At 47.4% G+C, this 18,411-nt stretch overlaps 1 protein-coding gene across 1 annotated transcript in view; it reads left to right on the forward strand.

The window, feature by feature from the left end:
• The window catches only part of LAP3 (leucine aminopeptidase 3), a 37,875-nt gene that overhangs the window by 2,219 nt on the left and 17,245 nt on the right, over nucleotides 1–18,411 (forward strand). The window contains exons 2-10 of the mRNA XM_007957361.2: nucleotides 211–266; nucleotides 926–980; nucleotides 1,449–1,554; nucleotides 2,649–2,808; nucleotides 4,135–4,299; nucleotides 7,478–7,636; nucleotides 10,703–10,827; nucleotides 12,490–12,578; nucleotides 14,812–14,914. Coding sequence (XP_007955552.2) covers nucleotides 211–266; nucleotides 926–980; nucleotides 1,449–1,554; nucleotides 2,649–2,808; nucleotides 4,135–4,299; nucleotides 7,478–7,636; nucleotides 10,703–10,827; nucleotides 12,490–12,578; nucleotides 14,812–14,914 — 1,018 coding nt within the window. The remainder of the gene's footprint in view (nucleotides 1–210; nucleotides 267–925; nucleotides 981–1,448; nucleotides 1,555–2,648; nucleotides 2,809–4,134; nucleotides 4,300–7,477; nucleotides 7,637–10,702; nucleotides 10,828–12,489; nucleotides 12,579–14,811; nucleotides 14,915–18,411) is intronic.

An 18,411-nucleotide genomic window follows, 5' to 3' on the forward strand; every position in this document is an offset into this window, starting at 1 on the left:
GGAACCATTGTGAGCACTGACTCAGAAAACACTAGAAGGTATCCCATTTCCTCAGCGCACCCTTCTGGCTGCAGTTCACTTGTACCCACTCTCACCTCTCCAGCCTACCTCCTCCTCCCAGCCTCTCTCTTAACTCCCCTTCGTTGTGGGAGATAGCAGCCTCCCTGGAATAGCTAACAACAGCCGACAGGGTCTGTCCTGTCACTGCAGGTCTTGAGTTTCAAGGGCTTCTCAAAGTGGAATGTGCAGGCGGATCACCTGGGAATGTGGGTTAGTGCATCCTGTTAGTGCCCAGCTGTTAATGGAAAGGTTGGAGGTCCGAGTCCAACCAGAGCCACCTGGGAAGAAAGGCCCTGATCGCTCCAGAAAATCAGACCCTGAAAGCCTGAGAAGCGCAGTTCTGCTCTGACACACAGCCGTGTTGAGCATTGATACAGATTCCTAAGAATCGTCCTGTTCAAGATGATCCCTTCCCCTCTCTCTTTCCCTCTTCCATCGCCCTCCCTCCCATGTTCACACCGAATGAAGCAGTCAACCGAAGCTAAATTCCCAGCTGGCAGCAACTGGTTTATCTGTTGTCAGGAGGGTTTCCTACTCATTCAGATCACCCAGTGGTCTGGCGCTTGGTCCCTCTGCAGCCGCTGTGATGGGCAGCAGTACGTTACCGCCCATGGAGTCACTCCACACTGCTGCCTTGAAATAAATTTGTGTGAAATCAATACAGAAGTTTGCTGAATCATTTTAGAGCTAGATTTAGGAGGGCCACATCTGAGAAATCTGGTCTGAGAACATTTGATAAGAAACATAAATGAAGAAAGTCTACAAGCGGTTTGGCTATCATGATAATGTTGAAGGTATGAATATGTCATTTCCCACACGAGCAGAGCAAACTAATTTTAAAAACAACTCTTCTCTGTTGTTTTAGATCTGGACCACCTTTGAAGGCAGGCAAAACCCGAACCTTTCACGGTCTGCATGAGGTACGAAATGCTGGGAGTGCCCATCCAGCACGGCCCCACCGAGCACTGCGACAAGCCGGTGCTGTGGCTGCCTGGCCATACTGAGCATCCTGTATGGGGTCGTCTGGTTTTATCCCGGTATTAAGCATAAGTGTTATTTCAGATTGTGACGAGGCGACTCGCTGTCTGAAAGTGCTGCCTCTCCTGTATCCTCAGTCTGAAGGCTTCCTTTGTTCAGACCTCAGCTTATGTGGTAGAATTATCTGTAAGACTAGCCTCCCCCTACTTTCAAACACCCAGGGTCTAGCATTTTGCCAAGATACAAGGGCTGACCATAGCAACAGATTTCCCCGTGAGCTTAGCTGAAGTTGAAGTTGCTGTGTGGGAAATCAATATATCTCTCTCCACATAGCATTCCCTGTGCCATTTTCTGCACATGAAGGCTTTAAAGAAATAAAGAGTTTGTGTGTGTGTGTGTTTGTGGAACAGGACTTCCCCAGCGTGGTGGTTGTTGGCCTTGGCAAAAAGACAGCTGCAGTCAACGACCAGGAAAACTGGCATGAAGGCAAAGAAAACATCAGGACTGCCGTTGCAGGTGACTTGACTTTTTATGTTGAACCGTACAGGTGCTTAAGGATCCCTCATTAAGGTGGTCTCTTTCCTTTTTCTGCCCCCTTCCCATCACCCTCCCTCCCACGTCCACACAGAAATAATTCAACAGGGACTGAGTGTTCCTTACTCACTGTGCTTAGCCTTATCACAGATACGGAAGGTTAGCTCACAGGATTTTGATTTTTAATATTTCTCTGTCTCATATTTGGAGTTTTTGCTAGCATTCACTCTTGTAGTATTGACCTTAGGACTGTATGTTATTGGAAAGTTGTAGTATGTAGATTTTTTTCTTTTTATAACGCCACCCTGGTGTTGCCCAACTTTTTAATTCCTTGGAGTCATCATATTTACCTGTCAGACGATGGAAGCAAAGGCTGGGGTGCCTGTCTATAACTCGTCACAAAAAGGCGTGCACCTGTCCCAGGTTCCCACAGGGAGGCTCACACGGGAAGATGCAGTTGAATCATGGGAGAGCCGAGCAGCAGAGAGAGGCCTTGGGCATGGAGGTGCTGGTGAAAGGATGCTTTGGAAAACATGTCTGAAAAAATTATGATTAAAATGATTGATCTTTGGCCCTGGACACATCACCTGTGCTCGTTCAATTCACTTTCAAAGTTCATGCCCCGTGACTATGCCACAATTTTTATTTGGGTGGTTTTGCTGACCTGAAGTGCTGTGTTAATAGTGGACTTTGCTTAGTTCCTTTGAGATAATTTCAGTATCATTGTTTCTCTGCTATTTGTAATCTGGCAAGCTCTCAGTGATCAGGAAGCTTATCGGGAAATCACTGTTTCAGAAGTGTTGCCAGTAGTAGTGGCCGCTGCTGAGGGCCTCTGCCCGTGACGGAGCTGTGCTAGCCATTTTCTCTGTCAGTCCATCCTCACCACAGCCCGTGAGGTATGTTTGCTTCCTCATTTTACAGACGAGGAAACAGCTGCCCAGAGTGCTCAAGGGTTGGAGCCGGGATTTGAACCCAACTCCCGTGGATTTCTGAGGGCCCTGCTCCTGCCTCTGCCTTCTGCTACTCTGGTTGTCTCTGACTGACTCCAGTTCTCTGGTTGCTCTGTCCTCTTGAAGCGGGCTGCAGGCAGGTTCAAGAGCTGGAGTTCTCTTCTGTGGAGGTGGACCCCTGCGGAGATGCCCAGGCTGCCGCGGAAGGAGCTGTTCTCGGGCTGTATGAGTACGATGATCTGAAGCAGAAGAAGAAGGTGATGGTGTCAGCACAGCTCCATGGAAGGTGATGGAAGAGCCAACATCAGGGTTGCATCCCCCGACGTGATAATGTGGTCTCCTGGATAGGGACTGCCTGGATAGGGATTGGCCCTGCTACACAGTTGTCTCTGTGCGCGCACACGCGTGCGCGCACACACACACACGTACACTATCTTACCCATGTGAGAAGAGGCAACCTGTCCCCAAGTTCTCCTGGCTTTTGTCCTGGGCATATTTCCTTGTGATTCCCTAGACCCCTCCATGATATCTTCTTATTAGAAAGCCATGACCAGGTTGGCCCTTCCCTGAGATGGAGGGAACTAGACCACCGACAGGTCCCAGCAGGTTTCATGCCAGGTGGTTTCCACATGACCTGCATTTCCTGGCCTTTTACCAGATGCTAGAGGCACAGATGAAGGTAGATGGCCCTTGCCCTCACGGTCAGTCAGGGACACTCACCTTTCAGTAGGTTTATGGAGCCTCTCTTAACATCCCAGTCCTGCTCTCAGGAATAGATAGTGTGTGACCTGCGGTAGGTGGCGTGGGGACAATACAGTGGGGGTTCTTGGCCGAGCTACAGGTTACAAATGAGGGCCCTGCAGCCAGCTAGCTGGGGTTTGAATCCTGTCTCCACTACTTCCTCCCCAGAGACTTTAGTAAATTGACCACAATTTCTCTGTCATTTTCTTTATCCCTTCGGTAGGGTGTATTTGATGATCAAGAGCTAAAGCACGTCACGTGTAAGGCACGTGAGAAGCCCTCTGAACCATGAGCTGTTACTTTACTCATCTCCGTGCCATCCACAGTCGTCCCGGTTGGGTCCAGAGGCGCTAGCACGGTGGCACAGGCCCGTGCCCTTGTGTGGCTGATCCTGGCTTGCTCCCTGGTGGAGCCCTGCCCCTGGCAGGAAGGGGGAAGGGGGCTTTCAGCTCCACAGAAGAATCGCTGCAGTAGCTCCCCTTACAGTCAGCCCCTCAGGCTGTGTCCTGATGCAGTGAAGAGCAGAATGGGCCTTTCTGGGGAAACCACTTCCATCAGTGTGTGGGGTAGATTTTAGAGCTTCTGAGAACCCTCTGTCTGATCCCTTTCTTAAGCAGACAAGCGTTCTACTGTGAAATGCTTGGCCAGGCCTCTCCAGCTGGGCTTGATGGGAGTTGAGTTTTCCAGGTCTTTGCCCCACACTCTCTGGCTGCCCTGGTCACATCTCAAAGGATGCTCCCAGTTCCCATGTGTGAGCCCTTTCTCATTGGAATGTTCTTGGTTTTTCTAAGGCGGGAGCTGCTCATTGCTGCCAGAGGGTCAGTGACCTTGAGAGGCGGTCTGACACTGGCTCTGTGCTCTCTCCCATCAGTGGGGACCAGGAGGCCTGGGGGAAAGGAGTCCTCTTTGCTTCTGGGCAGAACTTGGCACGCCACTTGATGGAGACCCCAGCCAATGAGATGACGCCCACCAGGTTTGCCGAGATTATTGAGAAAAATCTCAGAGGCGCGAGCAGTAACACAGAGGTCTACATCAGGTCAGTCCAGGGTGCGGGCTGGTGCTGTTTCAGGCAGCAGGCTGTAACATCATCCTGAAATGCAGCTTGCTCCTTATTCAGTGGTGTGACTTGAGATCAGAGTGGGGACCTGACCGCCAGAGGCCACACAAAGCTGAGATCAGGGCTCCGTTGAGGTTCTTTCGGTCGTATCTTTCTTTGCCTTTGAGAGAGTGCTGTGGCTTCACAAAACTCGTGTGTGTATGTGTGTGTGTTTGTAAACACCTTTACTGAGATATCCACATACCATACAATCCATCCATGTAATGTGTACATGTCAGTGGTTTTTCATATGTTCAGAGAACAGCCACTACACAGTCATTTCTAAACAGGTTCAGCACCCCAAGCAGACACTGCACGCCCTTTACGTATCACTCCAACTCGTACCCTCCCCCAGCCCGAGGCAACCCCTTGTCTGCTTCCTGGCTGTGTTGTTGGGTGCCATGAAGTCCATTTCCATTCATAATGACCCATGGGACAGTAGAACTACAGTAGGGTTTTCTTCGCAGTAATCTGAACAGGAGCAGATGGCCAGGTCTTCTCCCACAGAGCCGATGGGTGGATTCGAATGCCAGCCTTGCGGTTGGCAGCTCAGCACTTAACTGCTGTGCTACCAGGGCTCGTTTTCTGTCTCCGTAAGAGTTGCCTGTTCTGTCCCTTTCATTCAAGTGGAATCGTACAATACGTGTGGCCTTTTGTGCCTGGCTTCTTTTCACTCAGCATCGTGTTTTCAAGGTTCATCCTTGTAGCATCTATTAGTTCTTTATTTTTTATGAATAATACTTCTGCCTGGATAGACTACATTTCCTTTATCCACTCCTCAGTTAATGGACATTTGGATTGTTTTTATCCATTGGCTATTATGGCTAATGCTGATATGAGCATTCATGTACAAGTATTTGTGTGGACATGTGTTTTCATTTCTCTTGGGTATAGACCTAGGATGGAATTGCTGAGTCACATGGTAACTCCATGTTTAGCTTTTTTTTTTTTTTTTAACTTTTTTAATTTTAATTTTTATTGTGATTTGGGTGAAAATTTACAGAGCAAATTCATTTTCTATACAACAGTTCATACACATTTTGTTTCATGACATTGACCGCAGTTCCCTACAATGTAGCAATTCTCTTCCCACTTCCTCCCTGTGGTTACCTCTTGGTGTCCCAGGCAGTCTCTAGGGGTTGCTGGAGGTGGCTAGGCTGTTGGGCAAAAAGCCTGTCCCTCCAAATCCCATCACTCTCTTGGGATTTCCCCACAACTTTTAACAAAGCAAGTCTGAGCATTTGGGGATCCATGGTGAAAATAAAGGGATGGATCACTTGCATTATGTGAAGAATTTTCTGCTCTCAGTTATTTCTCAGGGGAACATCTATTTGAAAGAATTCTTCAGGACGGAATTATGATTTAGAATTCACACTTTTGAAGAAAACCCCTACTGTCTAGAGTGAAGGAAGATTTGTAATCTATGTGAAATGCAGTACTTAGAGGCTTGGTAAAGTACCTACAATGGTTAGATAGGTGTCAACTCGCAGTTTGAACTCACAGAGGCGTCCTGGCAAAGAATTTCCCTTGTTGTATTTGAGGAGAAGCTGCAGCTGCTTGGTGGCAGCCCATCGTGACTGTGCTGTCACATTTCAGTGAACACACCAACTGTGTCTGGGGACTTGGCACTGGGCAGAGGTGAATGATGGTGCTCCTTGTCCCCAAAGAACTTGGATCCCATAGGATGGATTAGGCAGTGAACGGGGCACTCCAGGTTGCTGCCGGAGGAGAGGTAGCACGGGCCAGGGAAGAGGTGAAAGGCCAGCAAAGTTGGGGCCTCAGCAGAGTCTCAAAGGCTGCGTAGAACTTGAGTGGAGGAGAGAGGAGGCTTGGTATTTCAGGTGAAGAAATACGTGTGCAGGGGCCCGTTTGAAAGTCCAAGGCAGGTGGCCGAGCAAAGTGAAGCTTCTGCCAGAGATGAGGCAGGACTTGCAGGTGGGGTAAACCTAAACTATGCTGAGACATCGCCTCCAAAGGCCTCTGAGTATAGGTGGCTAGAAATCAAAGAAATGCAGGCAGACGGTCCTTCCAGAAGAACAGGACTCGCAGGGCACTGAGTTTGTGATCAGAAACGCCCATGTTGTACAGCCTGGCTTTGTTTGAAGAGAGTTTTTATCATCATACCTCTCATTTTTATATTGTTCCCTTTGAAGTTGGGTGGCCACCTTGCCAGGTGCATCCCAGTGGAATAGTTTGGGCAAATGGGTAGGCAAGTACAGGAGCATTCCTTGGATCTGAGTGTTCCTGGTTGGAATGTAGGCTGCCCGCCTTGGCTTATATACTATGGCCAGACATCAATACAAAGCCCATTTGTGTCCCCAGCCTAGAAAAGAAAGCAGTAGGGTATAAGTGTTCTGGTTAGCACTAAGGCCTGTCCTCATTATGTTACCCCCGTGGCCCCTGTGTTTATTAAGTAACAACTGATGGATCATCTTACTTCGGTCAAAGACTCTCAAACTGCTCTGGACCCGTGAGAAACAGTGTGACCACACTAAAGAGAGCATTCCAGCCAAAAGCAAAGAAATGGGATATTTTGGCACAGACATTGCAGTGCAGCTCTTGTAGTTGTTTGTTTTTTGTTTCTAGAAATAGCAAAAATAAAACATTGGGCCACTTAATGATCTTTGAATACCCTTTACAGTCTCAGAACCTTGCTGACCTCGGCTTTCAGTTAAAACTTTGACATGAGTAAGTTAGAAAACAAAAAGTTTATAATTACTGATTGGCTTTGTACTCTTGCCTGCCAGTGGATTAGAATTCTCTAAGAATTCTCTTCGTAGTGCTTAGGTAGTCTTTTGATGGTGTTTTCATTACTTTCATAGATGAAGAATCAGGCTCAGGATTGAATGACTTGTCCAGGAGTATACTTGCCCAGAAAGCAAGTGAAAAACACCAAACCAAACTCACTGTCGGATCCGACTCATAGCAACCCCTCCTTGGGTTTCCAAGGCGGTATCGCTACAGAAGTAGATTATGATAATTGAGCCCTTAATTGTTTCATGTTTTAAGATGCTGTATATTATACTGTTTTCCATGTGGATGGCCTTTCTCTTAAGCTGTTTTGAAATAAAGATAACAAATAAATACCTTAACTTCTTTCCCCCTTCTCGCCCCACAGACCCAGGTCTTGGATCGAGGAACAGGAAATGGGATCATTCCTAAGTGTGGCCAAAGGGTCTGAGGAGCCTCCAGTCTTCTTGGAAATCCACTACAAAGGCAGCCCCAATGCGAGCGAACCACCACTGGTGTTTGTGGGGAAGGGAATTACCTTCGACAGGTACTTCTTTGGGGTGTGCCTGCATCCGGGTTTTGTCTTTTGGGGAATGCTTTGCATGCATTCGTATTACTGGGTGCTGAGTTTGCTTCAGAAGTGTGGGGTTAGGTCATTTCTTTAACTTGACATGATGAAGCTACTGCTTACAGACTGTGCATTCTGTGTGTCAAGACTGTATCAGAAATTTTACACATATTAGCCTGCATACTACTCTCGTGAGGTTCGTGTTGGGGACATTGTACAGGTAAAGGAACTGGGACTCAGAGAGACTAAATCATTTGTTCAAGGTCCCATACCTTCTAGAGTTGGAAATTAAATTCCAGACTGTCTTTAAAATGACCTTATCTTTCCTTGTACACTTCTCTCAACGTAATAGTGTTGAGATTTTTCCACGTTGTTGGTCATGGAGGTAATTTGTTTATCAGACAGTGGTACTCCATTGGATGGCTATACCAAATATGTTTATCCATTCAGCAGTTGAGGGAAAGTTGGGTTGTTGCCATTTTGGAGCTATTAGGAGTAAAGCCAAGACCATCTAAACTCTGTGTGGACATGTTTTCGTTTCTCTCAATACCTAGGAATACAGTGGCCTGGTTGTATGATAATTGCCTATTGAACTTTATAAAAAAACAAGCAGGCTTCTTCTGAGTGTCTATAGCATTTTGCCTTTCCAGCCCCGGAGCATAAGGACCTGCCCTAGTAGGTGGTATTGCCAGCCTTTCTCATTGGAGCCATAGCAGGGGATGCCTGGTGGCATCTCTGCGGTTTTGTGTTCATGAATGACCAACCATGTTCAGCGTGATTTGATTGTTGGCCGTTAGTATATTTTCCCCTTTTTTTTTTTTTTTTTTTAAATTAAAATTGTTTTCATTAGGTCCTTTGTCTTCTCACATACATTTTAGAATTTGCTTGTCATTTTCTACCAAAAAAAGCCTCCTGGGATTTTAACTGAGATAGGTTTTTTTTTTTGTATGTGTGTGTGTGTGTGTGTGTGTTGTGTTTTGTTTTGTTGTGTTTCGTTTTCTTTGCAAAGAAGTGGTAGCCATGTGGATAATGAAATAAGGTGGTAACGAGACCGGTAGGGAGGTCATGGTGAACATCCAAATGAAAGATGCTGATGACTTCCTAGGGTAGATGCAGTAGAAAGAAATGGATAGCTTCGAGAGAGATTTAAAAGGCAAGCAAAGATAACTGCGGGTCTCTGGCTGGTGTTACTTCTGAACCGTAGCCCTGCAGTCAGAGCGAGAAGCTCCCAGAGGCAGCCTGGAGATGGCTGTGCAGGTGGCTACAGGAGGCTTCACCCGCCCCAGCCCTCACCCTCGCCCTCCGGGCTCACCTCTGGGTTCCTGGACCACGTATATTTCCCTTATTTGGAGCCAGTGGGTCATCTTTAATCCTAGGTATAAATGACAACTGTGTAGTTATCAAATGCTTCTGAAGTAAGTGAGAAACAGGACCTGGTTTCTAAGGGAAGCCGACGTCAGAGCAGGGAATAGAAATCCCTGCCACGAGTCAGCAGGGCAAGTGAGCAGCTGATCGCAATTTGAACTCAGAAGGCGAAGCTCCTGGCTCCGTGCCTGGCCTACAGACTGGCAGCAGGTTGGTCACTAATAATTACGCAAGTCTATCTGGGGGAGGAGGTAGTTTGGCTGTCTTGCTGACTAAAACCTTACTCAGCTCTCGTGTTGTAGTGTCTCTGAGACTCTGGGTCACTGTCCCTGATTCGAGTTGCATTTGCCAGTGTCAGGTTATGGAACACTTTGTCGGGGGTCGGAGAGACATGTTCCCCCTCCCTTCTTCTGTGACTTGGAGCCAACACACCCAGTCTCCCGTGAGCTTGTCGGCTTTCCGAATAGTTCATGACCTTCAGGTGTGATAGATAGTAGTTTGATGGATTCACACCATAGGCTGGAAAGGCAACATATATGTGTTGTCAGGCGTTAACTACAGAGTTGGAGTTTGAGCAGCAGTGATTTTAGGGTAGCTGGATGGTATTATGTAAATTATGCATGTTTTCTGCTGACCGTGCCCTCCCCCTGTGAACTATTTTCAGAAGTGCCCTATGCTAATGTTTGTTAAGTGTTAGCACAGCTCTCTTAGAAAAATCCCAGGGTGGTGGAGGTGGCATGGCTGGCAAGAAGATGGAGAATGCGTGCATCGTTTGCGTAGAACTACAGGGTTAGCAGTGTTCCCAGTGACAGTGCTTACGTTCTGTCAAGTGGAAGTAGAGCCAAGAAACGTGTCTATATTTCTGTAATTATTTTGTGCCTTTTATAAGATAATGTTTGGGTCCGTAGTGCCACTCTAACAGAATATACCACAAATGGGTGGCTTGAAGAAACAGGGATTTATTCTCTTACAGTTTAGGAGGCTAGACGTCCAAGTTCAAAGTGCCAGTTCTAGGGGCTGGGTGAAGGTCCCTGGACCTTGGCCTTCAGCTCTGCCTCTTGTTCCTGGCCCACTGAAGCTGAAGGCTTCTCTCAATTCAGGCTGCTGCTGACTGTTGAGACTGACAAATGCAAGATCAACAAATAAAATGGCACAGTTCCTATATTACCAAACAACATGACAGGCCACTAATTCAAGTAGAGACAGTCCCAAGATCGGCAGGAAACGTGGCAGGCTGCTGAATGAAGACTCGGCTACTTGCAGTGTCCAAGCATGCCAAAAAGCTCAGAGACCTTTCTCAGTGCTTCTCTGTATACACTGGAAGCAGACCACATCCCTGAGGCAGCTATTCCGCTGCTCCAGTAGATTCTACCATGGAGCCTGGTAACCAGTCCCATCATGGGGAATAACTACATCCAGCTGCCCAGCCACTCTAAACCAGGCCCAGCCAAGTTGCCACATAAACTTAACTACCACAGACGACAATTCATAGTTTGAATTGTTGGAATAATTCAGATTCTGTATTTGAAATATGAATTTGCTTTGCAAGGTAGATGAAATAAGGTGGTAAGGAGACCGGTAGGGAGGTCACGGTGGTAGCCCCAATTTCCATATTCCTTTTTCGGAAATGATTGCGGCCATCTTTGTATTAATATTGCACATTTTCCTTGTCCCCCGTAGCGGTGGTATCTCCATCAAAGCTGCTGCAAATATGGATCTCATGAGGGCTGACATGGGAGGGGCTGCGACCATCTGCTCAGCCATCGTGTCTGCTGCAAAGCTCAGTCTGCCCATTAATGTCGTGGGTAAGTGCAACAAGGATCTGTATGCTGGAGAGCTTCTGGGGTCAAAGGACGCCACAAACGTGGCTTCTTCCAATCCAGAAAGAGCAAGAAAATGGATTTCAGGTAGCTCTTATCAAGCAGAAGTGCTTTATGTAGCCAGGCATTTTGTGTCTGAACTGACTGGGCGATGTGTGTTTTGTAGCCGGTGGACTATAGCTGGAACAGATTGCTTTATTTCTGTGAGACGTGGTTGGCAGTGTGGGCCACTCAGTGTCAGGTCCGTGCTTTACTCCAACAGAAGCTGCTCGGCAGTCAGGGCGGAAGGGCAGAGTTAGCAGTTGCCTCCTCGGGCTGTGGCCGCTTACCTGGTGTGAGACGCAGAAAGCACCTGAGCAGGAATGAGGGTCCAGCACGCAGCGCTCTTTGTATCATGGGATGCTGGAGGCAGGCCTAGGAGGTGGCAGCATCACTAATCTCCATGGTCTGGAGGGTGTAGGGTGCTCAGAGAGTTTAAACTACTTGTCCAGTGTCATGTCTGTTGCACAGGGAAGGTAGAGTTGGAATCTAGGTCTAACTGATACGCCCTCATGGGGTCTTCTGGAGAAACAGAACTAGTGAGCTCTAAGTATATACTGAGAAAGAGCTGTACTTTAAGAAATTGGCTCATGCATTTGTCGGGGGCTGCGTGTCCCAAATCCACAGGTTAGGGGGCAGGCTGGAATCACCTACAGGCCTGTGTCTCAAAATCCATAGGTCAGGTGATGCAAGAGTACAGAGTGGAGGGAGAGAGAACTCTGCTAAAATATCTGCTTATGGTCTGGAGGCAAAACCCACCCAAAGGAAACTCCCTTTTCAGTTAACAAATTGATTACATTATGCTGGCTTGTGTTATGGAAGATCATTACATCACATCACATCATATCACCCAGACCAGTGTTTGGACAAACCATTGCAAGCCATAGCCTAGCTAGGTTGACATAGAAAATTAACCATCACACTCTCCCTTCCTTTTTTAATATCATCATCTTTTTTTTCCCCCTAAACCCAGTGAAAATAAGTGGCAGACATGGCATGTCACCCCCTCAATACTTCATCCCATAACTCCTAAGGACAAAGACAGTCTGTGTAATGACAGTACCGGTATCGTTCCATATTTTCCCAGTTGTCTGAGGATGTCCATTTTATACATACACATTCATTCTGTCTCTCACGCACATGCACACGTGTGTGCGCACACACGTGCACACACACACATACACACACACAAACACTTATATTTTAAATCTAGGGTCCAGGCAGGATCACACATTGCCTGTTGTTATGTATGTCTCTTTAGTTTTCTCCAATCTAGAGCCATATGCCTGCCTTTCTTTTCCCCATGAGGCTGACAGTTTTTGAAGGATCCAGGCTTGTGGATGTTTGACAATTTGGATTTCTTTGTTTCTTTCTGATTAAATCAGGTCACACTGATTGGTGAGAAGGCTACACTGGTAACATGTGCTCCCTGTTGCCACTGCCTGTCGTGTTGGCTGTGTCCTTGATGATGCTAATGTGGTCACTTGGTTAGGTGGCAGCTGTGTCTGGCATGCTTCTGATGGCTCCTGGAGTCCTGTCCCATGTGGTGGGGGGAGTGTATCTAGACCCAGCATTTTCCATTTTACTTCATATATTCTTTGCCAACAGGTTTGGCCCCTCTTTGTGAAAATATGCCCAGTGGTAAGGCCAACAAGCCAGGAGATGTTGTTCGAGCCAAGAATGGAAAGACCATACAGGTTTGTAAGTGGAAGACTTAGAGCACTTCCTACTGAGCATTCCTGTTGTGTTGTTGTTGTTATATGCCGTCGAGTTGGACCCAACTCATAGCGACCCCTCCTTTGGTTTCTGAGACAGTATCACTATGGAAGTAGATTGCCCAACCTTCCTTCCAAGGAGTGGCTGGTGGGTTTGAACCACCAGCCTTCTGGTTAGCAGTCAAGTGCCTTAGGCACTATGCTGAGCATTCCTAAGGGTCCCATGGTCCCCCCATGAGCACACCTTGATTGGGTGCAGAGCACTGGCCCCATGTTAGGGACAGGGATATCTTTTTTGTTTAGTAGTGTTCCATGCCACAGCAAATGTGTTTCTTTGTGGGAAAGTTAACAGCTTTATTCCTGCCTTCTTATACCTCCCCCTTCCTGTGTGCCTGTACTCCCACGTTATGTGACTTTTCAGCCAGCCCTGCAGAGCAGAGCAGGAAAAGTGTGGGCTCTTTTCTGGACCTCCCCAGGCCACGCCAACTTTCTCTACCTGAGGTGCCCCGGTGGGCAACACTGCCCTACATCATGAACTCTGCACCCTTGGGGATTCATGGCAGTGGCTCCTGCCCTGTGGCACCCACCGTGATTTTCCTGGAAAAGAAGGGAATGGAATTAGAAAGGGTTGCTGTAGTTTCAAGGCTGGGAATTCCAGAACACTTAATTGTACTCACGAGGAACCTGCACATAGACCAGGAGGCTGACATTCAGATAGAACAAGGGGATACTGCATGGTTTAAAATCAGGAAGGGACTGTGTCAGGGTTGTATCCTTTCACCATACTTATTCAGTCTGTATGGTGAGCAAATAATTTGAGAAGCTGGACTATATGAGGAAGAATGCAGCATCAGGATTAGAGGAAGACTCATTAACAACCTGCAGTTTGCAGATGACATAACCTTGCTTGCTAAAAGTGGGGATGACTTGAAGCACTTACTGATGAAGATTAAAGACTACAGTCTACAGTATGGATTACATCTGAACATAAAGAAGATAGAAATCCTTACAACTGGACAGATGAGCAACATCACAATGAATAGAGAAAACATGGAAGTTGTCAAGGATTTCATTTTACTCGTATTCACAGTCAACACCTGTGGAAGCAGCAGTCAAGAAATCAGATGGCATACTGCAGTGGGCAAATATGCTGCTAGAGACCTCTATTTAAAGTCAAAAGCAAAGGTGTCACTGTGGGGACTAAGGTATGACTGAAGCAAACCATGACATTTTCAGTCACCTCATCTGCATTTGAAAGCAGGGGCAGTGAATAAGGAAGACCAAAGAAGAATTGTTGCTTTTGATTTGTGGTGTTGGCAGAGAATATTGAATGTACCATGGACTGCCAGAAGAATGAATGAACAAGTCTGTCTTGGACAAAGTACAGCCAGAATGTTCCTTAGAAGTGGGGTTGCTGAGATTTTGTCTCACATACTTCAGACATGTCTTCAGGAGAGACCAGTCCCTGGAGAAGGACATCATGCTTGGTAAAGTAGAAGTCAGCAAAAAAGAGGAAGATCTTTAACAAGATACGTTGGCACAGTGGCTGCAACAGTGGGGTCAAACAGCGATGATTGTGAGGATGGCGCAGGACTGGGCATGTTTCATTTTATTGTAGTGTCGCTGTGAGTCAGAACGGACTTGGCAGCTCCTAACAGCAACAACAGTGTCCGGAGGTCTCTGGCTGGCCCTTAGCTATAACTTAAACTCTCTAGCCTGTTTGTTTGCAGAAAGCTTTAAATTTTGCCCCTTCTTGTTAGAAACATGTTGGTAAAACAGACATTTTCTGTTTATTCCAGCTTCCAGAGTCATCAGCATTAAGGTGACTGAATCAGCTCTGGTTATAGGGATTATTATAGTCCCTCTTTAGATATTTTCCTATTATTTGAATACAAGTACATTTTTTAATACTTAATGATAGATAACACACTAGCTTTACCCACATTTAAATTGAACATTGTTATATAGAGCCCTGGTGGCAATAACAGTTAAGTGCTTGCCCCCTAACAGAAAGGTTGGTGGTTTGAACCTCACCAATGGTTCTCTGGGAAAAAGACCTGTAATCTTGTTCCCGTAAAGACTATACCTAGAGAATGCTATGGGGGCGGTTCTGTGTCCCTTGGGGTTACTGAGTCGAAGTGGAGTTTCTTGTTCTGGAAGGGAGTTGCTCAGTGTTACAGATGCTGCTTTTAATTTGATTTGATCCTCTCTGCAGGTGGATAACACCGATGCGGAAGGGAGGCTTATACTAGCAGACGCACTCTGCTATGCACACACCTTTAATCCGAAGCTCATCATCAACGCAGCCACCTTAACAGGTCGGACAGCACGCTTTTTCTGCTTTTTTGAAGGAAGCTTTATATCTGCTCGGCACTATGTTGCTAAAATTTGGCTCTTTCTGTTTTGCATTCAAACATATTTCACCAAAGGAACGGTTTTACAGTTGTAAGGAATTTTGAATGATTAGGTGTGTTATTTTAAAACATTGCAGGCTGAAGGGGGGGCAATCTAAAAATGGCATTAAGAGACGTAGTCCGTGCTGATCACCATCAGATGCATCTGAGGAGGGAGTGAGAAACCCTGTGCCTCGGTGCTTTCTTCTTGATGATTGGGAGTGGGTTTGGTGTCTGTTCTGGTTACCTAGTACTGCTGGGACAACAATATACCGCAAATGGGATGGCTTGAACAAACAGGAGTTTATTCTTTTCCAATTTGGAGGCTTTAAGTCTGAGTTCAAAGTGCCAAGCTCTAGCAGCTGTGTGAAAGCCCTTCAACCCTGGGGTTCAACTCTGCCTCCTGCTCCCGGCCCACTGGAGCTAGAGGCTTAACTTCACTCAGACAGCTACTGGCTGCTGAGGCTAACAAGCCCAAGGTTGAAAAGTAAAATGGCACAGTCCCAATGTTACCAAACTACACGTCAGGCCATTAACTTAAGTCCTTTGTAAGTCCCAAGGTCATCAGAGCATGCCAGGCTGCTGAACAATGACATGGCTACATAAAGGGTTCAGGCATGCCATAAGCTAGAGACCATTCCCAAAACTGTTCCTTATATACGGGAAACAGACCAGATACCCAAAGGCAGAGCTACACAGCTGCTCCCAGTAGATTCCACCATGGAGTTGATGACCAGTCTCATCATAGGGAATACTGCATCCAGCTGCCCAGCCACTCAACCAGGCCCAGCCAAGTTGACACACAAACTGAACTACCTCAGTGTCCACTGATGTTCTGCACTTTTTGTACTTGACGCTATGAAAGGAAAAGTAGCACTATGGGCAAGCGAGGTCTCACTTGGCAGAGGCCAGATGGTCATGGCAGATGGTAGTCAGAGCTCTATGGCCGACCCAGGTGTGACTCTCCGCTGTGCCATTCACTGGTTGGTCATCCTTGGGCAACTAACCGGATGCCACAAGCATCCATAAACTGGCTGCTGTCAAGTCGACTCTGCCGTGACCTCGGGCATGTCAGAGTGGAGCTGCTGCAGAGGGTTTTCATTGGCCAGTTTTTCAAGTCGATTACCAGGCCTTTCTTCCAAGGCTCCTCTGAGTAGACTCAAACCTGTAACCTTTTGGTTGGCAGCCGAGCATGGTAACTGTTGGACCGCCCAGGGATTCCCACGTGTCAGTACTTGGGTTACTTCTGTTGGCCTTGTGGAGCTGTGAAGATTGGGGGCATTTTGGAAGCACTTTTGGCACAGTGCCTGGATATGGCAGGCACTTACGGAACAAAGGCCTGGGCACCACCAATTCAGTGGGTACCAGGTACATTCCTAAGGGGCTGATAGACGTGAGCTAACTGCAAAATCCCAGTGTTCGAAATCTTTGTCCCAACACATTTCCTCTTTCTAGGAATTCATTCTGTCTAAAATTCAGACCAATATTTTCTCCTTTGCTTTTAACTCTTGCCCTGGTCATGTGAGCTATCACTGTAGCAGAAATCTCTTCATGTTTCCCTCTCATGTGGGTCTAACAATAGGCCACAGATTCCTTTGCTATGAAAGTGATTTTTTTGAAGCCAGTCTACCCACGTCCCATTCCCAGCCCATGTGCCTCATAAGCAGCCTCCCGTCAGTCAGTGGAGTGTTGTGTGTTGCTAGGATGCTAGGTCGGTTCCAGCAGAAATGTCAGACTGATGCAGACTTCGAAGAAAGGCCTGGTGATCTACTAATAGCAGTCAGTCAACAAAAGCCCTAAGGGTTACGATGGTATGACCTACGTTTGCTTATGAGGATGGCGCAGGACTGGGCAGCATTTCACTGTTGGGTGGGGGGTGGCCATGAGTCAGGGGCCGAGTCTATGGAGGTAACAACAGTGGCTTTCTCTCGGTCTTCTGTTTCCCCTTTCAGTCAATAGGCATTTGGAGCTGCGTGGGCTGCTGGGTCAGGGGGTTGGGGCAAAGAACTGAGCCCTGGAGGGGTGGGTGCTACAAGGAATCACAGGAGGGAAACATCAAGTTTCCCAATTTAAAAGTCATTTTCATAGTTACCACTTGGGAGATACTCTGCAAGAGCCTTAATACCAGCCCCTTACGTTAAAAATAAGGAGCTCTGGTGGTGCAGTGGTTAAAGCACTCAGCTGCTAACTGACGGGTCTCTGGTTTGAACCCACCAGCTGCTCAGCGGGAGAAAGCTGTGGTAGTCTGCTCCCATAAAGATTAGAGCTGTGGAGACCCTACAGGGCAGTTCTGTGCTAGGTATTGTCCTCCAGCTTGATAGGCATTAGAGTCCTTCCCAGAGGCAGGGTGTTTTTGTTCTGTTTTCCCAGCCTGAGGATGTGAGGACAGAAAGTTGGCCTGGATAGCTAAGGGTAGCGTGATGGGTGAGACTTCTGGTTGCCCAGCCATTGCCCTGGGAAAAGGCTGTTGATCGCTCATTTCAGCTCCCTGAGGACGAACGAACTCCGCTGACATCTAGGAGCTGAGGTGCAAAAGGCTGAACAAGAACAGTTTCCAGCCTCAAGAGTTCTTGGCAGAATCAAGTGCACCAAACCAATACCCACACCAGCTGCTGTCCAGTCGTTTCCAAGGAGGCCTTCAAAGACGGGGGGCCAAGTTGAACCCCATGATGAGTGCAGGAGTAGGAATTAAGGAAGCGGGGAAGGGAAGCAAGAACATCCCAGCAAGGGACACCCAGCAAAGGCCGCGTGGCGGGTGTGGGTACAGCAGGTGAATGAGGACTGAAGGGAGCGCTCTGGCTGGGCAGGGGCCAGATGAGCCTGGTGTGGCAGTTGGCACCAGGCCACAGCTAGTTTCAACCGGCAGTGCTTAGGACTTTTGTCTGGAGCCAGGAGCAGCCGGAAGCTGTTGAGGTTTAAGCATGGGGACAATATGACCATACATGGCCTGCAGTGTAGAGAATGGACTGGAGAAAGGCCGACGTAGACGTGGGTGGGCCCAATAGGGGTGAACCCTGTGTGGTTAGTCACCCTCTGTGGACGTTGTGTTTACCGTAGCTCAGTGTAGTAAGGCCGTCCACGTGATCTGTTGGACGTGCACTGGAGATGACTGGTTTGGCCGTGAGTGGACAACTGTTGATATTGGGTGTTGGGTTTATTATGTTACTTTCCTTGCTTTTGTGTATATTTGAAGTCTCCCACAGTAGTTACCATGGTCCCGATGGGAGAGGACGGTGGCAGTCATGGTGGAGAGCAGTGTGTGTGTATTTGAGAGCTAATTGGGAAGGAAGAGTGATGGGCCCTGGGGGAATCAGTGGCCCCACAGCCCTGATTGCCTAACGTCCCTCTGAAGCACAGGATTTACACATGGGGCAAGCGCCAAAATCGTGACTTGTTTTAAAGGGTCAGACATTTGCAGTTTT

This window comes from Orycteropus afer, unplaced genomic scaffold, assembly GCF_000298275.1.
Source record: "Orycteropus afer afer isolate SDZICR_OR568_19922 unplaced genomic scaffold, OryAfe1.0 scaffold00733, whole genome shotgun sequence".
NCBI lineage: Eukaryota > Metazoa > Chordata > Mammalia > Tubulidentata > Orycteropodidae > Orycteropus > Orycteropus afer.